At 35.3% G+C, this 27,378-nt stretch overlaps 1 protein-coding gene across 3 annotated transcripts; it reads right to left on the bottom strand.

Moving 5' to 3' along the window:
• Positions 1-6,256: 6,256 nt before the first annotated feature.
• LOC306878165 (mitogen-activated protein kinase kinase kinase 5-like) lies at positions 6,257-26,077 on the bottom strand. 3 transcript variants are annotated; one of them, XR_013784919.1, is made up of 29 exons: positions 25,574-26,075; positions 25,346-25,485; positions 24,268-24,455; positions 23,994-24,162; positions 23,413-23,519; positions 23,116-23,286; positions 21,768-21,880; positions 21,238-21,397; positions 19,974-20,124; positions 19,721-19,825; positions 19,458-19,507; positions 18,451-18,546; positions 17,950-18,040; positions 16,658-16,791; positions 15,865-15,992; positions 14,089-14,225; positions 13,882-13,987; positions 13,636-13,793; positions 13,201-13,396; positions 12,093-12,255; positions 11,803-11,971; positions 11,486-11,668; positions 11,003-11,108; positions 10,646-10,889; positions 10,012-10,130; positions 9,872-9,922; positions 7,904-7,992; positions 7,678-7,754; positions 6,760-7,308 (listed from the first exon to the last, which is right to left on the bottom strand). XR_013784919.1 is itself a non-coding variant. In XM_079430331.1 (28 exons), exons 1-28 carry the CDS (start codon positions 25,902-25,904, stop codon positions 7,212-7,214), a joined length of 3,978 nt encoding a protein of 1,325 aa, XP_079286457.1. In that variant the 5' UTR covers positions 25,905-26,077; the 3' UTR covers positions 6,257-7,211. The 3 variants fall into 3 exon arrangements, 2 of the variants coding, with proteins under 2 accessions (XP_079286457.1, XP_079286456.1); XM_079430331.1 differs by lacking the exon at positions 9,872-9,922 and having other exon boundaries at positions 6,257-7,308; positions 25,574-26,077; XM_079430330.1 differs by lacking the exon at positions 9,872-9,922 and having other exon boundaries at positions 6,259-7,308; positions 10,009-10,130.
• Between the last annotated feature and the right edge of the window lie 1,301 nt (positions 26,078-27,378).

Genomic DNA, 27,378 nt, shown 5'->3' with positions numbered 1-27,378 from the left:
GGTTTGCTAAAATCTTTTGAATTATGAAGCTGCTTGCCACCTGTAGAGTGCAGCTGGCATCTGCTCAAGAGAGGATAAGAGTGGACGCTATAGGGAAGAGGGGGGTTGGTGTAGGAGTGAAATCGGGGGGTGCAAATGGCACACTTGAGAGGGGACATCCCGTCCCCCGAAAAGACCAGTGGGGCTCCTTTGTGCAGCTGTTGGCCTGTATTAACACAAATCCCCCAAGAGCCACCTGTCACTGCAACTGGACAGAGTGGTTTGGGGCAGTTAGAAACTTGGAGACAGAAACCCCAATAAACTATCTATCTATCTATGGGCCTTAAAGTTTTAAATGTCAATTTTTAAAACTTTCAAACAGGTGTATCCAACATTCATAGTTTGTCTTGACTTAAATTAGTCTTGTGAATTTAAAAGAACTTTAATTCTACTTCCTCACATTCAAAATTAATCTCCATTCAGCTTCTGGAACTGAATTGGAATTTAAACAGAATTCTCAATTTAATGTTAAATGGCACACAATCCTGTTCTAGTTATATGGAAAGCATCATCTCTAAATCTATGCATGATACTATTGCCAATAATTAAAGTTTGAACAGACCTCATTCTGAAACTCACTCATCCTGCAAAGCTTTAGATGTAAATATTAAAATGAAATGAACCACAAATCTGCTAATGCATTCACAAATCCCTCTATTCAGTGACCTCATGCTCTTCACTTGCACTGTTTCAGCATGGTGCTAATGTAAAACAAAAAGACTCACTAAAAATCTTCTTTATGAGTGGAAAATGAAGAATGAATGAGGTGTGATAAAGCAGAAAATAGTGCACATTTGCTTTATTGAGGACAGTTTTGTGGTTATGTAAATGCAAACAGTATTTCATTATGGATACTATAAACAAAATAACCCTATGCTGTTCACAAAAAAAGCACTGTGAACTAAAGATGTGAACACACACAGAATATTTATGTCTCTGTGGGCGTACACAAACTTGAACACATTCTAGGCAATATTTTCTAATGGCTTTGTTGAATTTGAACGCTGAATAGAGGCTGAACTGTGAGGGACATCCAACCACGGAGTAAACAGGACACAATAGAGCTCTAATATGATCAAATCAAAATAGAAATGGAAATTAGACTGAGTGAGAAGCCTGGTTTAACTATTTTCATTGTCAAGAGAAGAAAGTGTGATATAAGAAATCTTTAATAAACTGATGAATCATGCTCTTTTACATGTTTCCGTTTCACGTGTTTTTGTGGATAATGTTCCACACCCAAAGAATCACTCATGTTTCATGTGATTAGTAGTTGAAACTGAGCTGAAAACAAGATATATTTCAATGCAAATTTGTTCTCATGCCTCCTAAAAAAATTTATAAAATTGTAGGCTATCTAAACAAAACAGTTCAATTTGACATGTAGCAGTTTGTTCCATTACCCATTTTGGACACTGGGATTAAAACTTTAGTTTGATATGCTCGGCGAGGCTCAGGTTCAATAGAATCAGTCTTGAGAAGCCTGTCTATTGTCCTGCAGAACCCAAGGGTCAGCATCTCTGCATGGTCAGGGTCATCAGTGGCCCCTTAATGAAATCACAATAACAAGAATCCCCAGAATGCACCCACATAGACCTTCAGTCTTTCATAAGTGTGTTTCTGTGAGGAACGTGGTATCAGCCAACTTAAGAATAGACTTAGTGACAGAATGATGCATTGAGAAGAAGCCTGGGCAGTCTCATCTGTTCATTGTTTGAAGCATTTCTGCCCAAGTCTGTCCTGCCTTGTAGAGTTCAGATGGGAAGCAACAGGATGGGGTTGACAGATCATAAATAATACAATTTAACTTTGTTTATTAGAGATCATAATGCGCAACAGAACGAGAAACCAGTTAGTCAGCATACTATGTAATTTCTCTGAAATAATTGTCTCCAGTCAGCCACAGTTCTAGTGCAATGTAGCATGACATTAGATATTATAAGTGAGGTAATGCAAACCAATATTAAACAATGTCACAATGGGAATGAGTTTTGCAAATTTAAACAATGTGGGCAAAATTTCAAGGTCAAGAAGAGCTGCACCAAAAGCTTTTGTCATCCATCTGAAAATTGTATCGTTGTTGTACATTTTTAACTGTTGCTGTCCCCTGAGTCATATAATTTACAGGATCACTTCATTTCTTTGTAAAATGTGATTGAGGATTAAGCAGATCCTAATTGTTAGGGTGAGAATGGAAACAAAGGATTATTGTGAATCTCAGGTGTTTTATCTTTCTGAGATTTCTTATCAGGATTGCATTTAAAGCTGTGTCCACACAGGGTATTTGACTCACTTAAGTTAGTAGAATATTAGCAGGAGTAACTTTAACTGGTGTTTTTTTTTTAGATTAGATTAGATGCAACTTTATGGTCATTGTGCAGAGTACAAAAATACAGAAGCATTGTATAATTGTGTAATTTGGAGATTTGGTTATGTGATTTGTCAGTAATTACACAACTAAATAATCAAAATGCATAACTTTTATTTTATGAAGTATTTTACATGTCTGATACCCTTATATAAAAAAAGTAATCAAAAAATATAAGTGGCATATTTGATATAGTATGAAAAATATCTTGCCGCAGGTACTTTAAGAAAAGTTTGTAAAAATGTGCAGAAATGTACCAGGTTAAGTTTCTATATTGATTTTCTGCAGCTGTTTTACCTGTATTTTGAATTAAGGCATTGCAATGTGTTTTGTTGTGTTTTATAGCTGAAGGAAATGTGAATAAACTTAATGGGAAAAGTACTGGTAATTTTCTGCAAATACATTATATCTCTTTTTTTTCCAGATTAGGGGTTCATTTTACCCGTTTCATGATCTTAAACATTCATGATTTTAAATTCAAATAAAAAATAAATAAAAACATGTTATCATGTTTTTATTGTGTTAGTTAGCTAGTATTTTTTAGTTATTTTTTACCTATCAAAATGAACCAACTGCAGTTTGATTGAGATTAATTGGAATGCACAATGAAAAAACTTGATTTTTGAGACTTTTTGCAAATATATATACGTTCATATGTTACAATGCACACACAAATATGAACATGTGAAAGATGTTCACCCCCCCCCCCCCCCCCCCTTCACCTCTGGACCCCTTTCCAAAGCCATGGTTTGAACCTTGCACTGCAGAAACCACAGCCCTCTTTTTGCCCTTCTACACCTTCATGTGGCCCCCACCCCCTACTCCACCATGCAAAGATCTGCCTAAAGACCCTTTCATTAGCATGACAAACAATGTACTTACCGGGAAGATAAAGAGAGAATGGAAAAGGGACAGAGTGGGTGAATGGCCCACTGTGACCCTACTGGACCAGTTTAAAAGCTTAAATTCCTCTTTAAAATGTCCTTCACTGTTGAAATATAGCCTACTGGTACATTTGAATGACAGCGTTTTAAAAAAAAGAATTTAATTGTAGCCACCCTAAGAGAAACCTTTATGCAGTGAGCACCTTCCATGCACTGCAGGTGCAGGAGATACAGCTGTGGTGCCGAGCTAAAGCTGTACTATTCGGAAATTATTTACTAATTTAATATGCTTGAGCTGCAAACACATCAGAAATTTTGAAACAACAGTCTTTACGATTAAGGCTGCATACCAAAGCATGACAACTTCATGAAAAAGAAAAGCGAGCAAAACCCTGAATGTGAATCATAGGACCGTCAAACACTAAGAAAGTTTGTATCCAAACAAAACAAAAATACTGCAGCAAAAGTGACAGCAAACATCAATATTCTCTTTGAAGTTTCAATTTCCACAAGAACCGGCCACATAGAACTTACTGACACCAATGCTAAAATGCAAAAGTGATGGTCATGATCATAAAACCTGGACAGATTGGGCTCCAAGATGAACTTCAAGATCTGCCCTTGTCTTCTCAAATCCCCTTACTTGAATATGATCAAATACTGTGGGCAGTTTTGCAGAGAAGAGAGAGTTTTCTCCTCCAACATCTGGGAGACGTTGGCGACATTCCTCTGGAGACAATTCAAAAGTTGTATGAACCTATTCTAAGAAGATTGGAAGCTGTATTAAACACAAAGGTCATAAAACAAGTTATGACCAAAATATCAAGTGTTTACATGATTTTCTCAAACCCCCTGTAACTCTCTCTTCTCTCCTTCAGTAAAAAATCTCTCTGAATGTTTTTTCAGAATTCATTGCATAATTCCATGTCATATGAGTATCTAACAGTTATTATCCATTCACCAAATGTCATTTCTTCACATAATGTGGACCACAGGGCAGTTTCAGGAAACTTGAGGCTGTAGAGCTGTGATAAGACAGCTTTATTCAATATGTTGGAAAATCTCATTGACGAAAAAGAATATCCTCCTGTTTACAGAATGAAGTTAGTCTGAAAGCCATAATCCCTGTACAGAATTCCCTATTTAATGGATCGCATACACCACCGGCCTTCACAAGGAGACAGATATAGAGGTCTTGACAGCAAAAGAAGGACAGAATGAGCTCAATAACATACACAGAAAAAAAGAAGAGGAAAGAAGAAGAAATATACAGCTACGAAAAGCAAATCCTGTTCAGCTAACCTCAAAATCTCTGACCAAAGCAGTGACATCTGCTCCACCTGCTGAAAAGCACCACTAGCTGTGGAGAGCCCTGGACTACAACCAGATTTCAAGGGCAAGCTATGCTCTGCTAGTCATTACTCTTGCCAAGTCATTAAAAAGCAATTGATGTATAATCAATATAAGGCTAACTGAAATTCAACTATAGCATTGTTTACTGCAATGGGATTTAAAGTAAAATGACGGACAACAAAAAGTTTTGAATTGGGTTCAAAATTCTTTCAAAATCTGTACAATTATATATTCCAACAACAAATATATGCCAACAACTTCCCGGTCATTTGTCATGCCTTAAGGCTGGCACGATTTGCAGTCTGGATGAGTTGTCAGCAGATTTTGGTCAGTCAGAGTTGAATCTCTGACCTTTGATTCCATCCAGTCGAATGATATTGAACATGTTTGATGCCTATTTTGAACTGATTTTAGAACACATTTTGTTTTCATTTGTCATGTGTTGCTTACATCTCAGAAAAAAGATACAAAAGCTGTCACTGGGGTGGTATCCTTTCTACAGGTACACCTTTTTACCTTTTGAAAGTGTACTGTCCCAATGACAGCTTTTGTAAAAAAAAAATTCTGAGAGCATAATGTGTGATCCTCAGTTGTTTAGTGTACAATACCCAGTTTTAATAAAGAACCGTTTACAAAGGCTGCAAGCGTATTGTGTGTAAAATCTGTCCAGATTTGAAAAGCTGTGTTGTTTATTCCAGCCTTTTATTGAAAAATGCAAGATATGTCTCATTGAATGACTAGAGAAGCCCATCCCACTGATTAGCTCATATACTTTATGATGAATTGGATGATTAAAACCTTCATGTTCTTGCTTGATAATCAAAGTGGTTGACCGCACCAAAAAAGTGCAAACAGCCACACACATATCAGGGAAAAAGAGGAAATTTCCCTGTGGTAAACTGAGCCTCAACCTGGAGGCAGCGGTCAGAGGATGATGTAATAGCTGTTGCTAAGGCAACATAAACAGTTCAGAAACATAAGGAAGCGTGGCTGGAACTGTTAGATCAGCTTCAGTGCATGGCATCACTCCTTCCAAACATGACTGTGAACCACCCATCTATAAACACACTCGACACACACTTTGTATTGTCATTAAGGACTGAAACACATCTCTGAGGAATGTGAATAACGTCAGTGAGATCTCACACTGGAAAATGATGTTACTAATGCTTGAGTCTGCGCAAGATTTGGACTGTACTCTCATAAAATTACATATTTGCATGTTCAAAAAGTATTCAAATTATGCACTTTGCAGCAGCCTCTACATATACAATTAAAACGAAATGCACATTTGCCCAGATGAAAAATGTGGATGCAAGAAAGCGTGTATATTTAGAAAGCTTGTCAAAAATTTGGCTTCATTAAAAATGCATCAAGAACAAAGTGAATTGCTAATACGGTTACTCAGATGTTTAGCAGGTGTCGTCAGTCTATCACTGTGTGGTGGGGTTTACATACTGTAATGTTTTTTTATGACAGGATCATTACTAACATTTTTCACCTGGCTTACAAAAATACAATAGCTGACATCAAATACATTTTTGGAAAGTTGACATGTCCTGTCCGGTGCAACATACTATACCCCATATTAAAATATTTTTAATAACAATTACTAATTGTTATCTTGCAGCTTTTATTATCTCACATGAATTGAAGGATTACTTGGAATATTTGTGCGTTTAAAAATGGCATTTGTTATAGAATAGGACCATTCAAAATGAACAAGAAAGAAAAGTTGACCTGTAACCATTACCTTTCACTTGTACATTACAACTAAAAGCTTTATTTCTAAAATAAATTACTAAATTTTAGTTAACTTTTTTCTAGTTTAGCTGTCTTCTGTAAGGGTAGATAATATTCAGTAAGAACGGACAATTCATAAATACAAATACAGTATTTTTGCACCCTGTACAGTATATACAACTTACCGGTAATACCCTGCACAATAACATATGATTTTTAGATGATGTTAGCATATATATTTCACACATTATATACATAAAAAAATATACTGAATCTCTTCCTAAAAGGTAACATCTAAGAGACTGAATGTTCTCAAACTATTCTGAGATTGTACACTACCATTCAAACGTTTGGGGTCATTAAGTTTTTTTATAACATTTTATTCAGCAAGCACACATTCAATTCATAGAGCAACAGTAAAGACATTTATAATGTTACAAAACATTTATATTTCAAATAAATTCCTCAAATAATGTTTCCACAAAAATATTAAGTAGCACAACCTATAATCATTTTCATCATTGATAATTATAATAAATGTCTCTTGAGCATCAAATCAGCATATTAGGATGATTTCTGAAGGATCATGTGACACTAAAGTATGGAGTAATGACTACTAAAATAAATGCAGTCTGGAAGAGCAAAGGATCCTTCTTTCAAAAACAATAAAATATCTTGCCAACCCCAAACTTTTGAACAGTAGTGTTTTTTGTGCCAGGCATAGAAATACAATAATAGTGCAAAAAAGCACAGATTCTATACACTGCAAACTCACTGAGCTCATAGCATGTAAAAACTGGTCAAGAGAGAGTAATTTGAGTCTGTTAGAGAATGGTATCTTCACCGTCCTCTTTCACTGGACTGAGATGAGACTTCCTCTGCTTGGAGATGGCAGCCCACAAACGACACAGCATCCCGCCTCTGAGTAACAAATGCATGAACACGGATTTACTTCACATCATACAGAAATGTTCAAAAGACTGTAATCACCGTTTTTCTAGCAATTTTATTTAGCAAGGCATTAAACTAATCAAAAGTGACAGTAAAGACATTTATTTTGTTACGCTGTTCTTTTGAGCTTTCTAACTATAATAAATAAATAATAATCATACTGTATTTTTGATCAAATAAATGTAGCCTTGGAGAGCATAAGAGAGCTACTTTCAAAATCATTAAAAAAATTACAGACCCCAAACAGCAGTGAACAGCAGTGTAATATGATTTCTTTAATAAAATATAGAATTTTAACTTCATCTCATGCACCTTAGTACAGATGTCTAAAGGACTTACTTGATGCCACAGTACTGCAGATCATCTCTGCAGGCGAGATGGAGGAGACTGTCCAAGGTGAACTCATGAAAAACAAGCTTAATGAAATCAAAGAACAGGCAATCACTAATCAACTTCAATATTTTAGGTTTTTAAGCAAGCTTTCACTATTAGAAGTCTACGAATATGAATTAGCAAATCAAAGCTAGTGGTCAAAGGTAACTTATTTTTCCATATTTTCACTCACTATTTCGATGGTTTTCTCATTCACTGGAATACCTCTTAACCAGCGCACCATAGCAGCATTGTGAGCATTATGGGGTGAAGGTTTATTATCTGTGGGAAGAATAAACATATCACACAATGGCTACATACACTGTTACAAAGGATGCATAATTAGCATTTTTACAGTAATGTTACTGTCATATGCGATTACTAAAAAACTGGTCACTACAAAATGTATTGTTTCTAAAACACTTCCAGAACAGGGATTATATCTATAGACGTACGTTGTAAAAAAAAAAACACAAGCCCCGAGGGGTAAGGCATAAAATTGGGTTGGTCGAAATTGGGTAACAGTTATAAGCGATTACAGGGCGTGTTCTGTATGAGTCTCAAAATCTCCTCCCAGAACTAAAGACAAGCAGTGGCATGTGGAGTGAATGTGAATAAATGTGACACATACAAGTACATCTCAAAAAATTAGAATATCGTGAAAAAGTTTTTTCTTGTAACTTATTTCAAAAAGTGAAACTTTCATATATTTTAGATTCATTACATGTAAAGTAAAACATTTCAAAAGTTTTTTTTGTTTTAATTTCGATGATTAGAGCTTACAGCTGATGAAAGTCAAAAATCAGTATCTCAAAATATTAGAATATTTACATTTGAGTTTCAATTAATGACCATCCTTACAGTATAAATTCCGGGTATCTCTTGTTCTTTGAAACCACAATAATGGGGAACACTGCTGACTTGGCAATGATCCAGAAGACGAACATTGACGCCCTCCACAAAGAGGGTAAGTCACAGAGGGTCATTACTGAAAGGTGTGGCTGTTCACAGAGTGCTGTATCAAAGCATATGAAATGCAAAGTTGACAGGAAGGAAGAATTTGGGTAGGAAAAGGTGCACAAGCAACAGGGATGACCGCAAGCTTGAGAATACTGTCAAGCAAAGCTGATTCAAACACTTGTGAGCTTCACAAGGAGTGGACTGAAGCTGGAGTCAGTGCATCAAGAGTCACCACGCTCAGACGTCTTCAGGAAAAGGGCTACCAAGCCACTTCTGAACCAGAGACAATGTCAGAAGCATCTTACCTGGGCTGTGGAGAAAAAGAACTGGACTGTTGCTCAGTGATCCAAAGTCCTCTTTTCAGATGAAAGTAAATTTTGCATTTCATTTGGAAATCAAGGTCCCAGAGTCTGGAGGAAGAGTGGAGAGGCACAGAATCCATGTTGCTTGAAGTCCAGTGTGAAGTTTCCACAGTCAGTGATGATTTGGGCTGCCATGTCATCTGCTGGTGTTAGTGCACTGTGTTTTCTGAAGTCCACAGTCAACGCAGCCATCTACCAGGAAATTTTAGAGCACTTCATGCTTCCTTCTGCTGACAAGCTTTATGGAGATGCTGATTTCATTTTCCAGCAGGACTTGGCACCTGGCCACACTGCCAAAGGTACCAAAAGCTGGTGCAATGACCATGGTGTTACTGTGCTTGATTGGCCAGCAAACTTGCCTGACCTGAACCCCACAGAGAATCTATGGGGTATTGTCAAGAGGAAGATGAGAGACACCAGACCCAACAATGCAGATGACCTGAAGGCCGCTATCAAAACAACCTGGGCTTCCGTTACACCTGAGCAGTGCCACAGGCTGACTGCCTCCATGCCACGCCGCATTGATGCAGTAATTCATGCAAAAGGAGGCCCAACCAAGTATTGAGTGCATAGAAATGAACATACCTTTCAGAAGCCTGACATTTCTGTTTAAAATATAATTTTTTATTGATTTTATGTAATATTCAAATTTTCTGAGACACTGAATTTTGGGTTTTCATTATCTGTAAGCTATAATTATCAAAATCTCAAGAAATAAAGGCTTGAAATATTTTACTCTATGTGTAATGAATCTATATAATATATGGGTTTCACTTTCTGAAATGAGTGACAAAAAATTATTGATCTTTTTCATGATATTCAAATTTTTTGAGATGTACCTGTATTGCTCCATGGCCACACATTTTGACTGCCTCAGGCGAGAACTTTCTCTAGTATGGAGGAAGAAGTTTAAAAACAATTATTCAGTGGTAAATACAGTGCTTATTTCAGAAGTTATAGTTGAAAAAACACAAGCAACCTGCTGCTGCAGATGCAGCCCTGACCTCCAGGGCGTTGATGTGCCTTTGTTTGGTCTGAAGTGAGTTGCTCAGAATCTCCAGGAATTCTTTCTCCTTTTCATTCAGCTGAATTAGCAACCTGGAATGCAATGCGAACAATTCCCAACCGCATGAAATCAGTGTAGTTTTCATTTAATTGGCCACAAGCCCCCTTAAAAAAATAAAAAACATGTATGAGCTCTGATAACTGAAGTACTTAGATAAATGTGCGTGTCTATGTTTCCAATTGTTTATATTTTAAAATTATGTTTTACTTTTCAGCAGCCATTACTCCAGTCTTCAGTGTCATATAATAGTTCAGAAGTCATTTTTATTACTTACGTCACATATTATCAATTTTTTATTTTTTTTGTGGAAACCCGGATACATTTTCAGAATTCTGATAATGAATAGAAAGAAAATTTATCATAAACGCCTTTACTTTCACTTTTGATTAATTTAATGCATCCTTAAAGTATTATTTTACTTTAAAAAAATAAAAATAAATAAAAAATTTCTGACCTCAAATTTTGAATGGTAGTGTACATTATGTAAGTATTTTATGCATTAAACACTGAGGTTTGACAGCAACAGAGAGAGCAAAGGTTTCAATACCTCCTGGACTCAAGTCGAAGTTCTGATAACTCCTTTGCAAGTGAAGAGTGGCTAGAGATGAGTTCACTGGGCAGATTGTTGCATTTGGTGTTGCAATTCTCTTCAGAATTTTGACTGATACCCCATTCTTCTTTGTTCTTCGTGATGGGGGGGACGGTTGTTTCAGAATCAGCCTTTGTGGGCTGCTCTGTTTCTGGAGAACTTTCCTCGTTTTCAAACGATGACTGTAGCTGAAGCCTGAGCTCTGAAAAGGGATTTTGAGGGATGGCAATTAAGATATGCAGGTAACAGAAGATTCATGGATGCAAAAAAGCATATGGGATCACTGTTTTAATTAAAATGGTGTCCTTTATGCACCTGGGAGCAAAATCGTGATAGCATCTTGTACAGCCTGCCTTAGCAAGTTGTCCAAAGCAAACATCCAGTGAGGTTTTATTTGTTCTTTCCTCAGGACCTTTTTGACCTACAAACACAAGAGTCACTTATACAGTACATTCAATATTATGAAGGTTTATGAGTAAATAAATAAATGCACAAATATATGTACACAACTTTTTAATTACAAATAGATAAAATGTATATTAATGTATAGAGAGCAGAAGCAAAATGCCGAAAAGTAAAGAAAGACTGAGTTTAACATTTAAAAAAATGTTATTATTTTCATTATTTTTAAAACCGTTTTAAAAACAGATTTTTTAACAAATCCCTAACTCTCAGTATGTGTAATAGTAATAATAATAATTGCCTTTTTTAGTAATTGCAAATGTTGCTAATTATCCCTTAGTTTTAGTTTGATTTAGGCTTACTGAAATGAACAAAAACTGAAAGCAAAGAACATACTGCATCCTGGAAGCTAAAGAGCACCGCCTGCAGGCTGCTGAGAGGCACAGAGGAGGTCAGCAGGCTGGAGCGCAAAGTCAGGAGGCTGTTAGTCAGGTGCCTTTTGTCTGGAGAGCGGATGTTCTCTCGAAGGCAGCCAATCAGCTCGCTGATGTGATCTGAGGTGATGCACGGCTCCTTCGCCTGTGAGATGGAATAAAAGGCAAATCTTCACACGCCTCAATTCAGAATCATTCAAGCATTTAAGAAAGGGCAATGGTGGTGTGACAGCATTCCACATCAAACACATCCGGTGACACAGTAGTGTGTGAATGTACCTGCGGCAGCGTTTCCTGAATGTTTTGAACTACATTGCTGATGTACTCCGTAAGGATCCTATGCAGCGTATCCCTCCGTTCGCTGTCCTTTCTCAGCATGAACAGACCTAGATTCTCTCCTGAACACGCTGGGCTTGTGGTCATGTATGCTTGAGGCTCATCTGGCACACTATCAACAGAAAAAGAAAAAAAATATATACAGCATGAAGGCAAATAAGACATTTCAGGTGCTGGAAGAATATTTCTTAATATACAATTCCCAGAATTTGGGATCTGATGCATGGACTCACGTCAAAAAGCTGCTGGAGCTAGGTGGACTTTCAGCCATGTAATTTCCTTTGAAGGCAGGCTTGGTCCTTCTCAGATCAAAAGAGGAGAACAATTCATTTTGTTCAGCATCTGTGTTCTCCACACGCAATGCAATGGGTACGGACATGCTCCTATGAAAGTCTCCTACAAAATAATGACCATATAAACTCAAAATATGCAAATATCCAGTAATTAATATCAAATTACTTTAATGTATAAGTCATAATTCATAAGTGGGTGTTTCTTAAAATTGATCACATTCAGCTTTGGCACTCTCATCTCCTGGGGTTAATTTTCAGGGGTTATTTTTGGTATTCTTTCCCCTTTTTTTATTCTTTTGGCTATATGAAGATCATACAACAACTGCCTGGGAAACTTTTATCACATCCTCATTTTTTAAATGCTTGGAGGACAAATATTATTTTTTTCCAGAACAAAACAAAAACAAAAGAAAAAGATAATAATTACACTTAAAGGGATAGTTTCTGTCATTAATTACTCACCCTCATGTCGTTCCAAACCCCTAAGACCTTCGTTCATCTTCGGAACACAAATTAAGATTTTTTTATTAAATCTAAAAGCTCTCAGACCCTCAATAGACAGCAACACAACTGCAATGTTCTAGGATTTAATCAAAAATATCTTAATTTGTGATTCCGAAGATGAACGAAGGTCTTTCGGGTTTGGAACGACTTGAGAGAGAATTTTCATTTTTGGGTGAACTAACCTTTTAAAAATAAATAACTTAATTTTTTTTAAAATTATAAATTAATGAATAAAATAAAACAAAAATGAAATAAAACAAAAAAAAAATATACAAATAATTAAAACTACATAAAATCATGTACTTATAAAATAATTAAGTAATTTAATTATGAATGAATAACTTAATAATAGAATTATAAATAAATAATACTATGAATAAATGAATAAATAAGTAAACAAAAATGGATTTCTTCAGCAATACGAATAAACATTGCTGGACATATGTAGACCAAAAAAAGTGAGTGTGAAAAGAAGTGTTTATTTCCAAAAGGCCAAAAGCAGCCAAAGCTGAAGAAACCTGTAGACGCGGTTCTACAAGCTCACCGACAGGTTCTGTCAGGGTGTTTTCAGACTGAGGCTTTGCCCTTTTCCTGGGACTGGCCTTCAGAAAGCTGTTCTTCAGGAGCTCTGAAGCTGTGGCTCTCTTGTCTGGGTTGGGTTCAAAGCAGCACGTGATGAAGCCTTTAGCTTCCTCTGACATGCACTCCGGTACTGTGGGATGGATCTTAAACATGCCCACCTGCAGGGGGACAGTTATTAAACCTGATGAGATTCTTTGTAAGAGATATTAACAGTCTTCCTCTTGCATACTAGTTATTTGTCTGGCCTAACTGTGACACAATTAAATATGCATTGAGCATGAAGTCAATTGGGAATGTGAGAATGGAATGTAAATAAACTTCATAGTTCATTTAACATGGTTATATAACCATCAGCTTAAAATAACACTCAGATTCCTGCTTCAAAAACCTGTAGCACCTTAAACATGGCCGCTTGAGGACTTCCCAGCTCATGAAAGGGTGGCTTCCCTGTGGCCATTTCTATGATGGTGCAACCCAAAGACCAGATATCAGCCGGTTTGCCATAGCCACGAGGACCTTGGTCGATGATTTCTGGAGCCATGTACTGCAGAGTGCCTGTGGACGAATGAATCAGGAGGAGTTTGAAAAGCAAACACACAAAAGTACATGATGTAATGTGAGAAGTATGTGCTAGGAGACTCACCTGTGAATGTCTCTGTGCATGGATTGATTCCTGCTAGTCTCTTAGAAGTGCCAAAATCTGATATCTTAAGCAACCCGCTATATGTATTTATCAAAACATTATCACCCTGGTGAGATAAAAAGTAATGGCATGTGATAATGAAAATTGCAGCGGACATTTTCATAAAGATAGTCTGAAAGCAACGGCAGCACTGTCATCAATTTATACCTTAATATCTCTATGTACGATCTGATTATCGTGGAGATATTTCAGCCCTTCAAGAATCTGCTTGGTATAGAAGACAACGGTCGCCTCATTATCTTTAAGAGGCCCCCACTTTGATCGTAAGAGAGAAGACAAACTTCCTGTGAAGGAAGCAAATACAAGTGAATACATTTTACATAAAGTGAATACATTTTAAAAATCATACACTGTGTATTCATAAATAAATATAAAATGTTAGTAAAATATATTTTAAATGACCATAATGAATACAATAGATAAATAATAGAAGAGATCATGATTTTTTTTTAATCTAGAACACATCGACATTCTTAAAATATAATAAATGTATTTATGTTGATTTAATGCTCTATTTTCAACAATCTAAGGATAAATTACTTAAAATTAAAAATGTCAATACACTACAGTTCTAAAATCTGAGCTAAGAAATATACTTTTATTCAGCAAGGACACATTAAACTAATCAAAAAGGGCCAGTAAAACATTTATAACGTTACAAAAATTCAAATAAATATTGTTCTATTAATTAAAAAAAAAAATCCTGAGAAAAATGTATCACAGTTTCCACAAAAGTTTGAAGCAGCACAATTGTCCGCATGAACCGGAAGTTGCTGCCGACTTCATTTCAGTATGGTGACGTATTTCCAATTGAAACGGAACACTGAATAGAGGGCGGGCTTTTATTTTTGCATCTCTCACTCGCAGCAAACTAACCGTTGGAGGGGGGTGCTTAAGCATATTCTTCAGAGAAGGAATGCAAATGATTAGATTTTGATTAAAGATTACAAAGACAACATTTTTTTCAGTGTATTAACTGGTGAATTGTTCACCTCATAACCAGAAATGTTCACTAACAAAATAAATATAGTAAATTTTGATTTCATGTGGACTTAAACATTGTTAATAAAAAAATGTTTCATAAGCACTAATTCAGCATATTTGAATAATTTCTGAAGGATCACGTGACACTGCAGACAGGAAAGAAGGCTGCTGAAAATGACGTTTTGCGATCACAGGAATAAATTACATAAAATATATATATATATACACTACATAGACTATAAACTAGGAAAAAAATTTTTTAAATAGTAATAATATTTCACAGTATTATTTTTTGCTGTATTTTTAATGCAATAACATGCAGCCTTGGGGAGAAGACAAAACGTTTAAAAAAAAAGCTTTTCAACCTCAAAATGTCCAAACGGTGGTTCAATATTTATTTCTCTTGAGTCAATGCGAGTGTGCACATCTTACAGTATTTATAAAGAATTATAATTTTTAATTATGAATACCATCTGTTTTTTTCAGTTTTACCATCTGACAAACTGAACATGTTTTTTTGTCATTTGTAAGGGGTATACAGATCTTGCCACAAAGCTCTACAGTGATATAATTTCCAGTTTTCTGACACTGGCAAACTAAAGCTGGTCAAATATTAATAATATTTTAAATTAACTACTTCACTACAAACTGCTCGACTTTTTTTCATGACTCAGGATAGTCTATTTATAGTCTTCATATAGGAGGTGTAGGACCAAACACATCAATGAGTGTTACGTCACTGACCCATAAATAACTCTGAACTGGTCTGTGCTGTTCGGTATAGCACATTTCAGTTACGCTCAGTTGGAGATCTTCGCACGCATGAACATTACACACAACACACCCTTCCTTAGAACCAAAGAATTTCTCAATAGACTTTACGAAAATCAAAATTTCCCCCGTCATCAAAAAGGAAACAATCAGCAAAGCACACCACACCTCCAGGAACCTCCTCCATGAAGATCTTGATGAAGCCATCCTCACTGACAGATCCCAAATACTGAACAATATTTCTGTGCTTCAGCCTCTTGTGTAGAGCAATCTCCTCATGGAGTGGCTGAGAGTAGCTAAAAAACAGAGAGACCAAAATGGTAGACAAAAAGTAAATATTATGATGACCTAAGCTATGTAGTTCTGATCACAATCACAAGGGTTTTATGAGCATATTTGGTTAAAACAGTTAAGCACAAAACTTGGGTCACATGGAGAGGTCTACATCTGCAAACTGTCCATGTGAGGACCATTTATAAACAAGCATCAGTCCTGCAGACAAACATCACTGGGCCGTGGGGACCTTTGAACATGGTCAGAGGTCAACAAACAAGCACTGAATTTCTACTGAAGCAGATCAACAATGTATACGCAGTTCAGAAGTAACGTAAATCTTCTATAAAAGGTTAAATGTAAAGGTCATATTACATATAACTTTATTTTTTTATTTGATTTATTAATATGTGTTCACTGTTTAATATATGAAATTATTCATAGATTTTATAACTTTTATCATATAGTAATTTTGTGTGCCAAAACTGGACATGTTTTAAGAGTTGTGAATCTTATAGTATATTTTCAATGTACATTGTTACGTAATATATAAGTTCTTTTATCTATTTGATTCTTCAAGATCCAGCTCAATTCAATTAAACAAACTTACAGCTAAACTGATAAGAAACATATTCTAAGTTATGCATTCCACTAGAAAAGTCAAAGCAATGGAAAAACAAGTACATACATGCTGTCCTTCTCTGGGATCTCTTTGATTGCGATGCGCACTTGATTGCTAAGATCCCGTCCAGCGTACACCACTCCGTAGGTTCCTTTCCCCAGCACCACCTTGTCTCCATTCTCATTCCTCTCATAAATGTACTGAAAGATTTTTTTTAAAGAAATTAATACTTTTATTCATCAAGGATGCATTAAATTGCTCAAAAGTGACAGCAAAGACATTGATAATGCTACAAAAGATTTGTTTCAAATAAATACAGTTCTTTTGTACTTTCCATTCATCAAAGAATCCTAAAAAAATATATTACTGTTTCAGCACAACTGTTTTCAAAATTGATAATAAGTAGTGTGTAACACTAAAGACTGAAGTAATACCATCACATGAATCAATTACATTTTAAAAGATATTCACATGGAAAACAGAAATGTTAAATTGCAATAATATTCCACAATATTGCTGTTTTTATTGCATTTTTCTTTAAATAACTTTAGCCCTGGCGATTATAAGAGACAAACATTTAAAAAAAATAATTTCAACCACAAACTTTTGAACGATAATATAGGTTTTATGAAATGACATTTAATTAAGCAAAGATTAAAGATGAAGCAAAAATTTAAAGTTAAAAAAACATGTATGCCCAATGCTTGTTAAAAAACAGCAATACCGAGTTTTCTAGGAGGAAGCATTACATTTCACACTTAACTGCTATATTCAGCAAGTACTAAACTGGCACTAAGAACACATGACAGCAGGAAGTAGGTTTAAACGTGGAGTTATGGCAATACTAAATATAGTAAAAGAAGAAAATCACTGTTGCATTATGGTACAGTCTGTCATATAGTGGTACCATATTTACAGTGTGCAATGGAAAGCTGCATTTGGAATGATCCACATTGAAGGAAACTATTTGACCATAAAATATCAAGTCAAGTCACCATTATTTCTATAGCGGTTACAGATACAGAACAGATTGTGTCAAAGCAGCTTCACGGTAATAAACAGGAAAATAGTCCTGACTGGCACCGTCCAAGCCATGAGAAATGAATCAACTTACTGGTTAATCAAAACTAAACTAAGGAAGTTTTCAAATATATCTCTGGTCTATTCAATAATATCATCCAATTCTACCACGAGTCTTCATCAGCGGAAGTCATTTTAAGGGTTGTATATCAAGGATAAGATGAAAAAAAAAACAGCTGCTTAATCAACCAAGTGCACATTTTCACTAACGCTGATCATAGTTACTAGCCTGAACAAACAATGAGAAGTGATATGATATTCATGGTGACTTCTCTCACCTCTATATCTCCTTCTCCTCCCCCGATTGAACTGGAATCTTCCACGGGACTTTCTGTGTGATGCAACAGAGAGTTGACCAAATCACAGAACCTGACAAGGAACACACAAATTATAGGGTTTGAGAATATGTTCAATGAAAAAAACCCTTTCATTGTGACACATTATATTTCAGCAAAGCATTTCCTTTATGATGTTACAATGCACTTAATCATTTTGCCATTGCATAAATCGCTTAATGCTTATTTCATTGGAACAATGACAAGTTCATAAAATGAGGTCAAACGTGACTTACTGAACCTGATACATGAGAAAATAATATGACATGTATTTTAAAGGCTCAGTGAATAGTGCCCACAGCACCTCTGAAGATTAGATTTAGATTATTCACAGAACATAATCTTTTAGATCATTCTCTGTTAAAACAATCATGACACTGGAGCTTTTCCCTCATGTTTTCCTTGGCAGCGTGTTTAAGCAATGTGCCGATGAGAGGAGCTCACCCTTTACAATGAAGATCGCTGGGAAAGTACAACTGGAAGTCATCTGAATTGTACAAGACATACAAAAAGCAGCTCCGCTCATCAAACTTGGAGATGCTGAAAGAGTGGAATAACAGGGATTCTCAATCACAGGCCAAATGTTAATAATGGGTCAAGCCATTTTACACCATTAGAAACTGATCAAAATACACCGATTCAGTTTGTAGTCCTAAAACTCAGAAGATCGGTGGCTTCACTTGGGAATTTATAAGAAAAATAATTTTTTATACATTATTTAAAAAGTGAATTTTTGACATTTTAAAAATGCAACAATATGAACCTGATAGCTGTTGTAGTGCTGTAACCCGCAATGGTTTCAAAATTCAATAAGTTGTAGGTGAATATGTAATTAAATGTGTTATATAAAACTCTCTTTAAATAATGGCAATCAAATATTTAAATATTCACAGGATTGCAAATGAGCCTTCCAGGATGGCCTACAAATGGACATCATGACTGAACAGCTAATTGCAACTAAAACATTTTAATGACAAATACAACACTTTATTTAAAAAACCCAGACAAATTTCATTTAATTAAGATGCCTTAGAAAATGGAATCATGGTCAGATAACCAAATAATGCACAGGAAATAGTAATCCTGCCAGGAATACAAACCCTTCCTGGAGCCATTTATGCATAACTGAAATTATTTTTTAACTATGGTTCAATCTGACCTTAAATATTAACATCCAGTGTCATTTATTTAATAGGAACAAAATCAGAAAGAAAAAGAACAGACAGAGACCTATAGCTTAAAAGCTGGAAAGAGGATAACAGGCATCAACCAGGCCAAGCAGCAAGTGAGGAAGTAAAAAAAAAAAAAAAGGCCTATTCAGAGAAAGTCACTGGGCTGTGGCCAAAACAGAGCAGCCCTAGTGGGATTATAAACTGCTGCAAGCTGGGAAATGTTAAACAGAAGAAAAAAAAAAAAGTGAAAATGACAGTATTCCCATAAGTGCACAGTACCTTACTCCACGAATCGCAGATGCTGGGAAAGTCCACTCATGAAGACCTTTCTGGGAAAGCCAAATAAAGCACATTACACTCCCACAAACATGTACACCATGTTGAATTTTACAGCATAAAGCATCGGGTCACTCCGCCCTCAGTCATGTTAAATGATGCCTATCACATAAATAATTTAATAACATGGAAACTCCACTGTGACACAACACACACTGCAGCCTGCACAAAGTGTGCAAAAAGCATCAAGGGTCAAGGGTGTTTACCTCGAGTGGAATGATGTGTCTCAGCTGCACTGTACGGCTGTCATCTTCTTCACTTATGCTTATTATACTAGGTTGGAAGACTTTAGTGGGCTCCAGAATCAGAACCTAAAAAAGATATACATTTTGAGTCTGTTTATGTCTCCACCTTGTTGGCCTTTCCTTTAGTTGTTGTTGAAGCTAAGTGAAACAAGCTGTCTCTTGCACAGTAGGGTAATGTTGTACCGATGAGAAGGGAGAAAAGAAGCAGTCTTACTGGGCAGCGCGCTGTGGAAACAGTAGGCTTGCATGCCTGCACCATTAACTCCATCCAAAAGTCTACAGTTTCCTGTTTAGGATGACTGACTTCTCGAGGTTTGGCAAACTGCTTGTACAGTATATATGTCTCCATGATGGATCCAACATACCTGTTTTTAAGGAGAAATCTTATTTAGGTTTGTCAGTTAGTGCGTTTTAATAATTTCAGAATAATGATATTGCAATTATTCATGACTAATTTAAATTTACCTTCATGTTTTGTCACTATAATCTGATTCCTTTTCAATTCTAATTATTGAGGGTGTTTCTCATGCAATTTATTGATTTAATCTGTATATTGTGTAATTTATTCTATAAAAAAAAATAAAAAAATTGATAGGCCTAGTCCTTTTTTTGAATGAGGGGTATCATAAACATGTAAATGTAAATTAATTTGGAACCACACTTTTATTATTTATTTTTATATTATTTGAAGAGTTTTTATTCAGTACAAAGACATGTAAAAAAATGTGTGCTGTTTTGTTTACATAATATATGTGTGTGTACTGAGTATATTTAATATGTATATATAAATACACAAACATACATCATATATTTTGAAAATATTAAGTATTTACATGTACATATTCATATAATTCATATTATATTTAAATATATAAACAGCATATTTTTCTGAAATATATACATGCATGCGTGTCTATTTATATATACATAAATATACACAGCACACACATATATATTATGTAAACTAAAACTTTTATTTTGGATGGGATTAATCGTTTGACAGCACTAAAAAAAAAGTCAAATATATTTATTAAAATATTTTTAATGAATGAAAATCATTCCAATATTATTCTTTAATAGTAATAACTAGTGCTGTCAAACAATTAATCGCATCCAAATAAAAGTTTTTGTTTACATAATATATGTATGTGTACATGCGTTTATTTATTATGTATATATAAATAAACACACATACAGTATATATTTAGAAAATATTTACATGTATATACATTTATATTATTATAATTTATATTATATATAAATATAACATTTTTCTTAAATATATACATGCATGTATTTGTATTTATATATACATAAATATACAACGTACACACTCATATATTATGTAAACAAAAACTTTTATTTTGGATGCGATTAAACGCAATTAATCGTTTGACAGCACTAGTAATAATAACTTCAATTTTTAACTTCACACTACCTTAAATGAAGCTAAATAAACATTCACTTCCTTTACTCACCACATTGGTGCATTGAGCCTGTAGAGTTTTTCAGAAGCGTCTATGACTTTCTTGTGCTCATTTGCCAAGATTCCAGCCCCCAGATAAAAACCCACATCCCAGTAGTCCTGCATTTTCTCTAGACTGCCTTTCCTGCCCAGCAGGCTACTGAGTGTGACACCTACACAATGCACAAAAAACACCATGACTCAATAAACCAAAACTCAATAAGAAAATCGGTTTAGTAAATTAATGAAGAGCGGGAGTAATGCATGTAGTGTGAAAGGAAGGCAACACCTGTTTAACCACCTCAAACTGTTACTTTCTCACATTCTCTATTCATATACTTTGTGTCATCCTGCATTCATGCTCAACGCCTGAAGCATCTGTATCATACAAGTAGGCCACTAAATATCAGTTTCTATACACTAGCCTACTATCCAGAAAAGACCACAAAACACTACTGCACAAGACCAAACCATGACCCATCTCACAGTTTAAAGTGCTCACAACCAGAGCAGTGAAGCTAAATGAGGGACACACAAACCAACCGATTTTCCGCAGTTCAATAGAGGTGTCGAATTCATGCCCAGCAGCTATCAGAAGCACAACATTATTGATTCCGGAGTGCAAAGATGGTTCAATCTCAAAAGCCTTTCCATACCTGCAGGACAACATAAAGATAGAAACACAAGACATCTTTACTGTAAATGGAATATTAGAGAAATTAGCACTACCACAAACACTTAAACATACACGATTGCATCTCTGCTTGAACCACAGTGATAAAATCTGCACATAAAAATGTTGCTAAAATTTTATTAAATTATTTTCTCTCATTTTTAGAAAATATAATAAATAAAGAAAATATCTAAACATGATTTAAACCTGACAAATTCACATCAGAAGCAAAACTGTATTAAATTGTATTTTTCTTAGGGCATATATTAGGGAATTAATTTATTTTTCGTACCCCACTGCACATTTTTATGCATTTTGTTTGTTTGTTTGTTTAAAGCATAAATTTACTAAATTTGCTCCAGCACCCCCAAGAAAAAGAAAAAGAAAATAAAAAAACATTTGACTCATTAAACATGCATAACTACTGCAATGCAATACAACGTGACGTGATTTGCAGTCGCATGTAATGTCAACAATTTATTTTTAAAATGGATCGGTTCCTTGTGCCAAGTAGGCCTGTCCCCAGCTAATGATTTTTCTAGTCAACTAGTCACACGTTTATATTAAATTGATTAGTATAATAACCTAATAAACCATCCTTTAATATAGGCATTTAGGCGTATTATAGCCTATTCCGTGCTCAAGCACACACATAAAGCTTGACGCAAAGCACCGGCTAAAGTAATGTTTATAAATGCATCGGGGAAAAAGAAGGCATTTTAATTATTTATTAATAAACTAGGACTTTCTCAGTCAGTGTCGGCTGCAAAGATGCACCTATACGGACTAAGATTTTTATTTTATTTTAATTGGTTTGTTTAATAGTAGACATTTCAAGCTTGCTGTAGATTTATTTCTTATGTCTGTGAGCTGGTCCATTGTTGTGATGTGCTCCATTCACGGAGACGGCATGTGATGGCAAAAATCACAACCAAAAATGACGGAGTATTTCAGGTTCTTTCCGCAGAAAAAAAAAAAAAGATTGCGCGGGCGCCCCCATGTCATACAGTAAGCACGATAATACTCCCACACTCCTCATAAACATTTGAAATGCACCTATATAGAGATTTTATTCTTCATATAAAAATAATAATAATAATAACAACCTGTTTTGATCATATTTACTATTAATTGCCCAGCTCCCCCTGTCACTGATCTAGCACCCCCTCAGCACCTCAAATTTCTCTGGTGCCGCCCCTGTTTGCATATTTGACTCACCAGTAAGAAGCTTGATCTCTGCTGTTTGTGTCTTTGAAGCCTGAACTCAGGAACATGTCCTTGTAGATGCGCCCGCACAGGCAATGCACATCTGAGGCCACGGTGACCCCCGATTCCACGATGGGTAAAATGAGCTTTAAAGCCTTGGCACGATCACCAGGGTGATTCCTCCTTTAAACACATTTCAAAATGTTTTGTAGGGAACAATATTAATATTTTCTCAAATAAATGTTTGTTTTTGTGTATTGCATTATTATTATTTTGTGTATACATTATCAAAAAAAAAAAAAAGTTTACCTGTTCAGTGCAAATATATACTGAAACTTGATGTTCTGATGTGATGTCAACATGCACATGGGCAAATTATTCAAGGTCTCCACCAGATTTATTATGGCGTTGTAGTCCTTGAATTACATTGGGAAAGAGAGTTCAATTTCAATGAATTATTCACACATTTGGCTGGCACCTCTAATATTTCACGGCCATTGTCAAATATTCTCGCTTATTCCTCTGTATGGACAAGGAATTGCATATAATCAAATTAAAAAGTACAGCATGAAAATCTTCAAGAACAGGAAGCAATTGCTTAATGTTTACTATATGATTTATTATATCAAGGATGGTGAGATCTCATTTCTAGATCTCATTAATAATTAAACAGATTCAGGTGTGCATCACAGGAACAATCAAAACATTCACACATAGATATTCTGGAACAAATATGTATTCAAAAATACTGCAAATGTATAATAAAAGAGCCTGTTTGTTTATATAATCTAATAACTACACAGTATGCTATCTGTGTAATCATTCATATTAGCTGTGTTTGTAACTGAAAGTTGAGTGTTGTAACTCTATATGTAACTCTAGTAACTCACTGGGATGTCCCGGTAGGATAGCAGGAGGCTCATAACAATGTCTGGACTCAGAAGCTCCACCGAGTCTAGGCGCTTCTGGATCCGGCCCAGCTCCTGACTCAGGGCCTGTCCGGTGAAGTGCTCTCGGGCCAGACGGATCTCTCTGCGGATTGCCTCGTGGAGGTATTCGCTATGAGGCAAGAGTATGCTAAAAGTTAATTCATACAGTTTGAAAGCAGCATCTAGCAACTGACTTCCAGGAAAAGAAAATGCACAAAATACATCACATTCCTACCTAGAATGAATGTGAACACTCTCCAGCAACTTGACCAGTCGATCCACCAGAGAGGTCAGCAGGGATTCAATTTTAAAGCTGGAATGGAGGAAATCTTTGATGCCCCTCATCAGTGTGGCATCACAGGCAAATAATTTACCTTGTGGTGACACCATATAGGGGATAAAAGTGTAGCTCCCACATTGCTCCTAGAATGAAGAATACAGAAGACCAAATGAACACATACTGTATGACATTGTACCGGGGCAGGTTGTCAAAAAGACGGTCACTTGGTAACTATAATGTTTAGAGTGATAAGTCCAATTACACAAATGTTTCTTTTATAAAGCAGTGTTTTTTGTATGCTAGTATCAAACATCATGTTAAATGCTTAAATTGCAATTTTATTTGTAAATTCTACTATCCAAATAGGGCCAGAAATAATAATATCATTATATTTTGTAATATATGTTGGTAAACATGTTCACAATAAAAACCAAAAACTATTTAATGAAGATTTTACTGAAAGGTCAAACTGTGTTTTCAGGAAAATTTTATTTTTTCCTTCTTATTTGAAGAATAAATCTACAAAATTAAGTGATGTTTGTTTGCGGTTATGTTATCAGAAAAATTAAAAATACATATTTTATGTACACACACACACACACACACACACACACACACACATATTTATATATTTAGCAGTCACATGCTTACAGTCACATAATTTTACACAAAAAGTTGCACCTTGTGTTGGCCAAAACGGTTCGATATTTATGTATGTGCCAATTTATGCTGTATTATTAATCATTTCATGTTTCATAATAGTAATACTGTTTAAATAGAAGATCCCATTATGACAACTTATCCCATATAGCATTACAACATAGCTGTCAAGAAGTAATTTTTTATTATTATTATTATTTTATTTTTTTGGTTGCTAAGGCTTTAAGGTTTGCGTCTATACAGAAACTGACATTCAAAAATATACTTACACTGAGAAATATTCAATGGAATAAAAAGTGTGGCAACTACCCCTGGTGCACTTTCGAAAACAACCTTGCACTTTCTGGATGTTTTTGTGTGCGTTGCGTCTCACCTTCACAACTTGAAGATCGTCTTCTCGTTTGTTACAGTACAGGATAACATTATTCGTCATACTGAAACTCTCCCTGACACCCAGGTGATAAAACAGAGACGGCTGGCAGATGGTGTTTTTCATCTCCACCACCACAACATCTAAACACAGAGTTAAAATAAAAACTGCTAACAAATGCACTTTGGAAATATTCCTGAAAATCCCATACAAGTACGTGCTGCAACTTGCCTGCGTTGTAGAAAGTGTCCAGAATTTCAGTGGTGCCCAAAGCAATGCGCTCATAAGAAATGCTCTTCAGCACCGCATGCGCGTCTGCGCAAGCTTCTTTAAGACATGTCAGTGAAAGATTCGCTTCAGTTTGAGGCGCAGACCCGTCGTCAACGGTGAAATACACCACGGATAAAGCCCTGGTCCGACTCCGCGGGGATATTACGCCTTTACTCCCGCCGCCGATTTCGAGAGCCAAAGGATCCTGCCATAAACTTCCAGCTGAAACTCGCACGGGATCCTTTCTCTTAGTCTCGCGCAGGCTCATGCGCCTACGTTCAGTCGTATACATGGTGCAGGTCGAAATTAGTGCCTAGCTAATTAAAAAAAAATCATCCCGTGACCGCGTCCTGGACATGCCTTCACTATGGCGTTAAAAGTATTCCTGTAGTTTTTTCCAGGTAAGACTCTGAGGAGGATCCTTTTAGACGCGCCCTCCTCCGGTTCCCCGCCTCCTCGTGTCGCGCTCCACAGCTGTGCGACCTCTGCCTGCAACACACTGCAAAAAAATAAAAATAAAAATAAATAAATAAAACTTCACCAAAGACTTTTTAGTCACTTTTTATATATAAAGAAATATCACTAGCCTATTAAAAGTATTAGTCTAAAAACATTTAAAAAAACTTTATTTTATTTTTCATGTCTCATATTTCAAAACAAAATGTTGTCTCCTTGGTAGACAAATACAGTTTTGGAAAAAAATAAAGAAACACAATTTTGGCAGAGGTGATGTATAAAAAAAATAAAAAAAAATAATTTTGTTTTAGAAATTATTTTTTGTTCCGCTTTTTAATTTTTTTAGATAATCATAGTTTTAAAGATGCAATAATTATTATAACTCATTTTCTTATTTTAATCTGGAAAAAGAAAAAAAGCTTAGTAAAATAACCTAAAATAAATATAAAATTAATGTTTTAATGTGGCTTTCAAAACAAAGGAAAATATATTAAAAAAACACGTTCTCCTTTCACACAAAATAGTGATTAAAAATATCTGTTCTTTTTTTATCTCATAACTATGGAGGACTAAACTATGGAGGACTAAACCTGCAAAAACAATAAATAAATAAATACGCAAATAAATAAATAAATACATAAATAAATCCACAAAATAATACATAAATAGATAAATAAATAAATAAATGTGCAAATAAATACATAAATAAATATATAAATCCACATATTCCCGTATAAATAAATATATAAATAATTAAATGTGCGAGAAAATAAATAATTAAATAAATTAAACGAATGTTGGGGGAAATAAGTTTTTTTTCCCCCTCCATCAAATGTTTATTCATTTTTGAATGTAGTTCCGTATTTATTTTTCCTCAGCTCAACATGCTAATGAGAGGGTGTCTATCAAGCATCAGAGAAGGCGGTCTTTATGCCACCATTGGTTGATTGTTATAAAAGTTCTGCATTCGATTGTTTGCCTGCGCAATGCCCGTTAACGTAAAGGCAACTGACAAGCATCGATTCAGCATTCATTGTGTTTTAGAGAGATGGTTGATGTCATCATGCTAAAACAGTTGCCAGAGACTTGCGAAGGCTAGCTGACACTGTTCAAATATGCTATCTGCTGATTATATTCTCTTCAGAGTAGATTCCTCTATACACTCTTTAGGTCAGTTAGCAGCTACATTTGATGTGGCTGTAGATCCTTTTGTCCTAATAGCAGTCAACATATAAGCGTAATGAAAAATGAGTACAAAATATAAACACGGTGTTTTTTATGCAAAATGACCAGAAATACATGATATACAC

Source organism: Barbus barbus (assembly GCF_936440315.1).
Source record: "Barbus barbus genome assembly, chromosome: 12".
Taxonomy (NCBI): domain Eukaryota; kingdom Metazoa; phylum Chordata; class Actinopteri; order Cypriniformes; family Cyprinidae; genus Barbus; species Barbus barbus.
This window is presented reverse-complemented; position numbering and strand designations above follow the sequence as displayed.

Bases quoted from the DNA above. Each gene is read 5' to 3' on its own strand.
- LOC306878165 (XM_079430330.1), bottom strand. From the start codon at position 25,904: ATGTATACGACTGAACGTAGGCGCATGAGCCTGCGCGAGACTAAGAGA. The intron at 25,486-25,573 runs GCAAGTTGCAGC...CTCTGTGTTTAG, and splicing joins GGACACTTTCTACAACGCAG to ATGTTGTGGTGGTGGAGATG. The intron at 23,287-23,412 runs GTAAACTTTTTT...ATGTGTTTAAAG, and splicing joins TATATATTTGCACTGAACAG to GAGGAATCACCCTGGTGATC.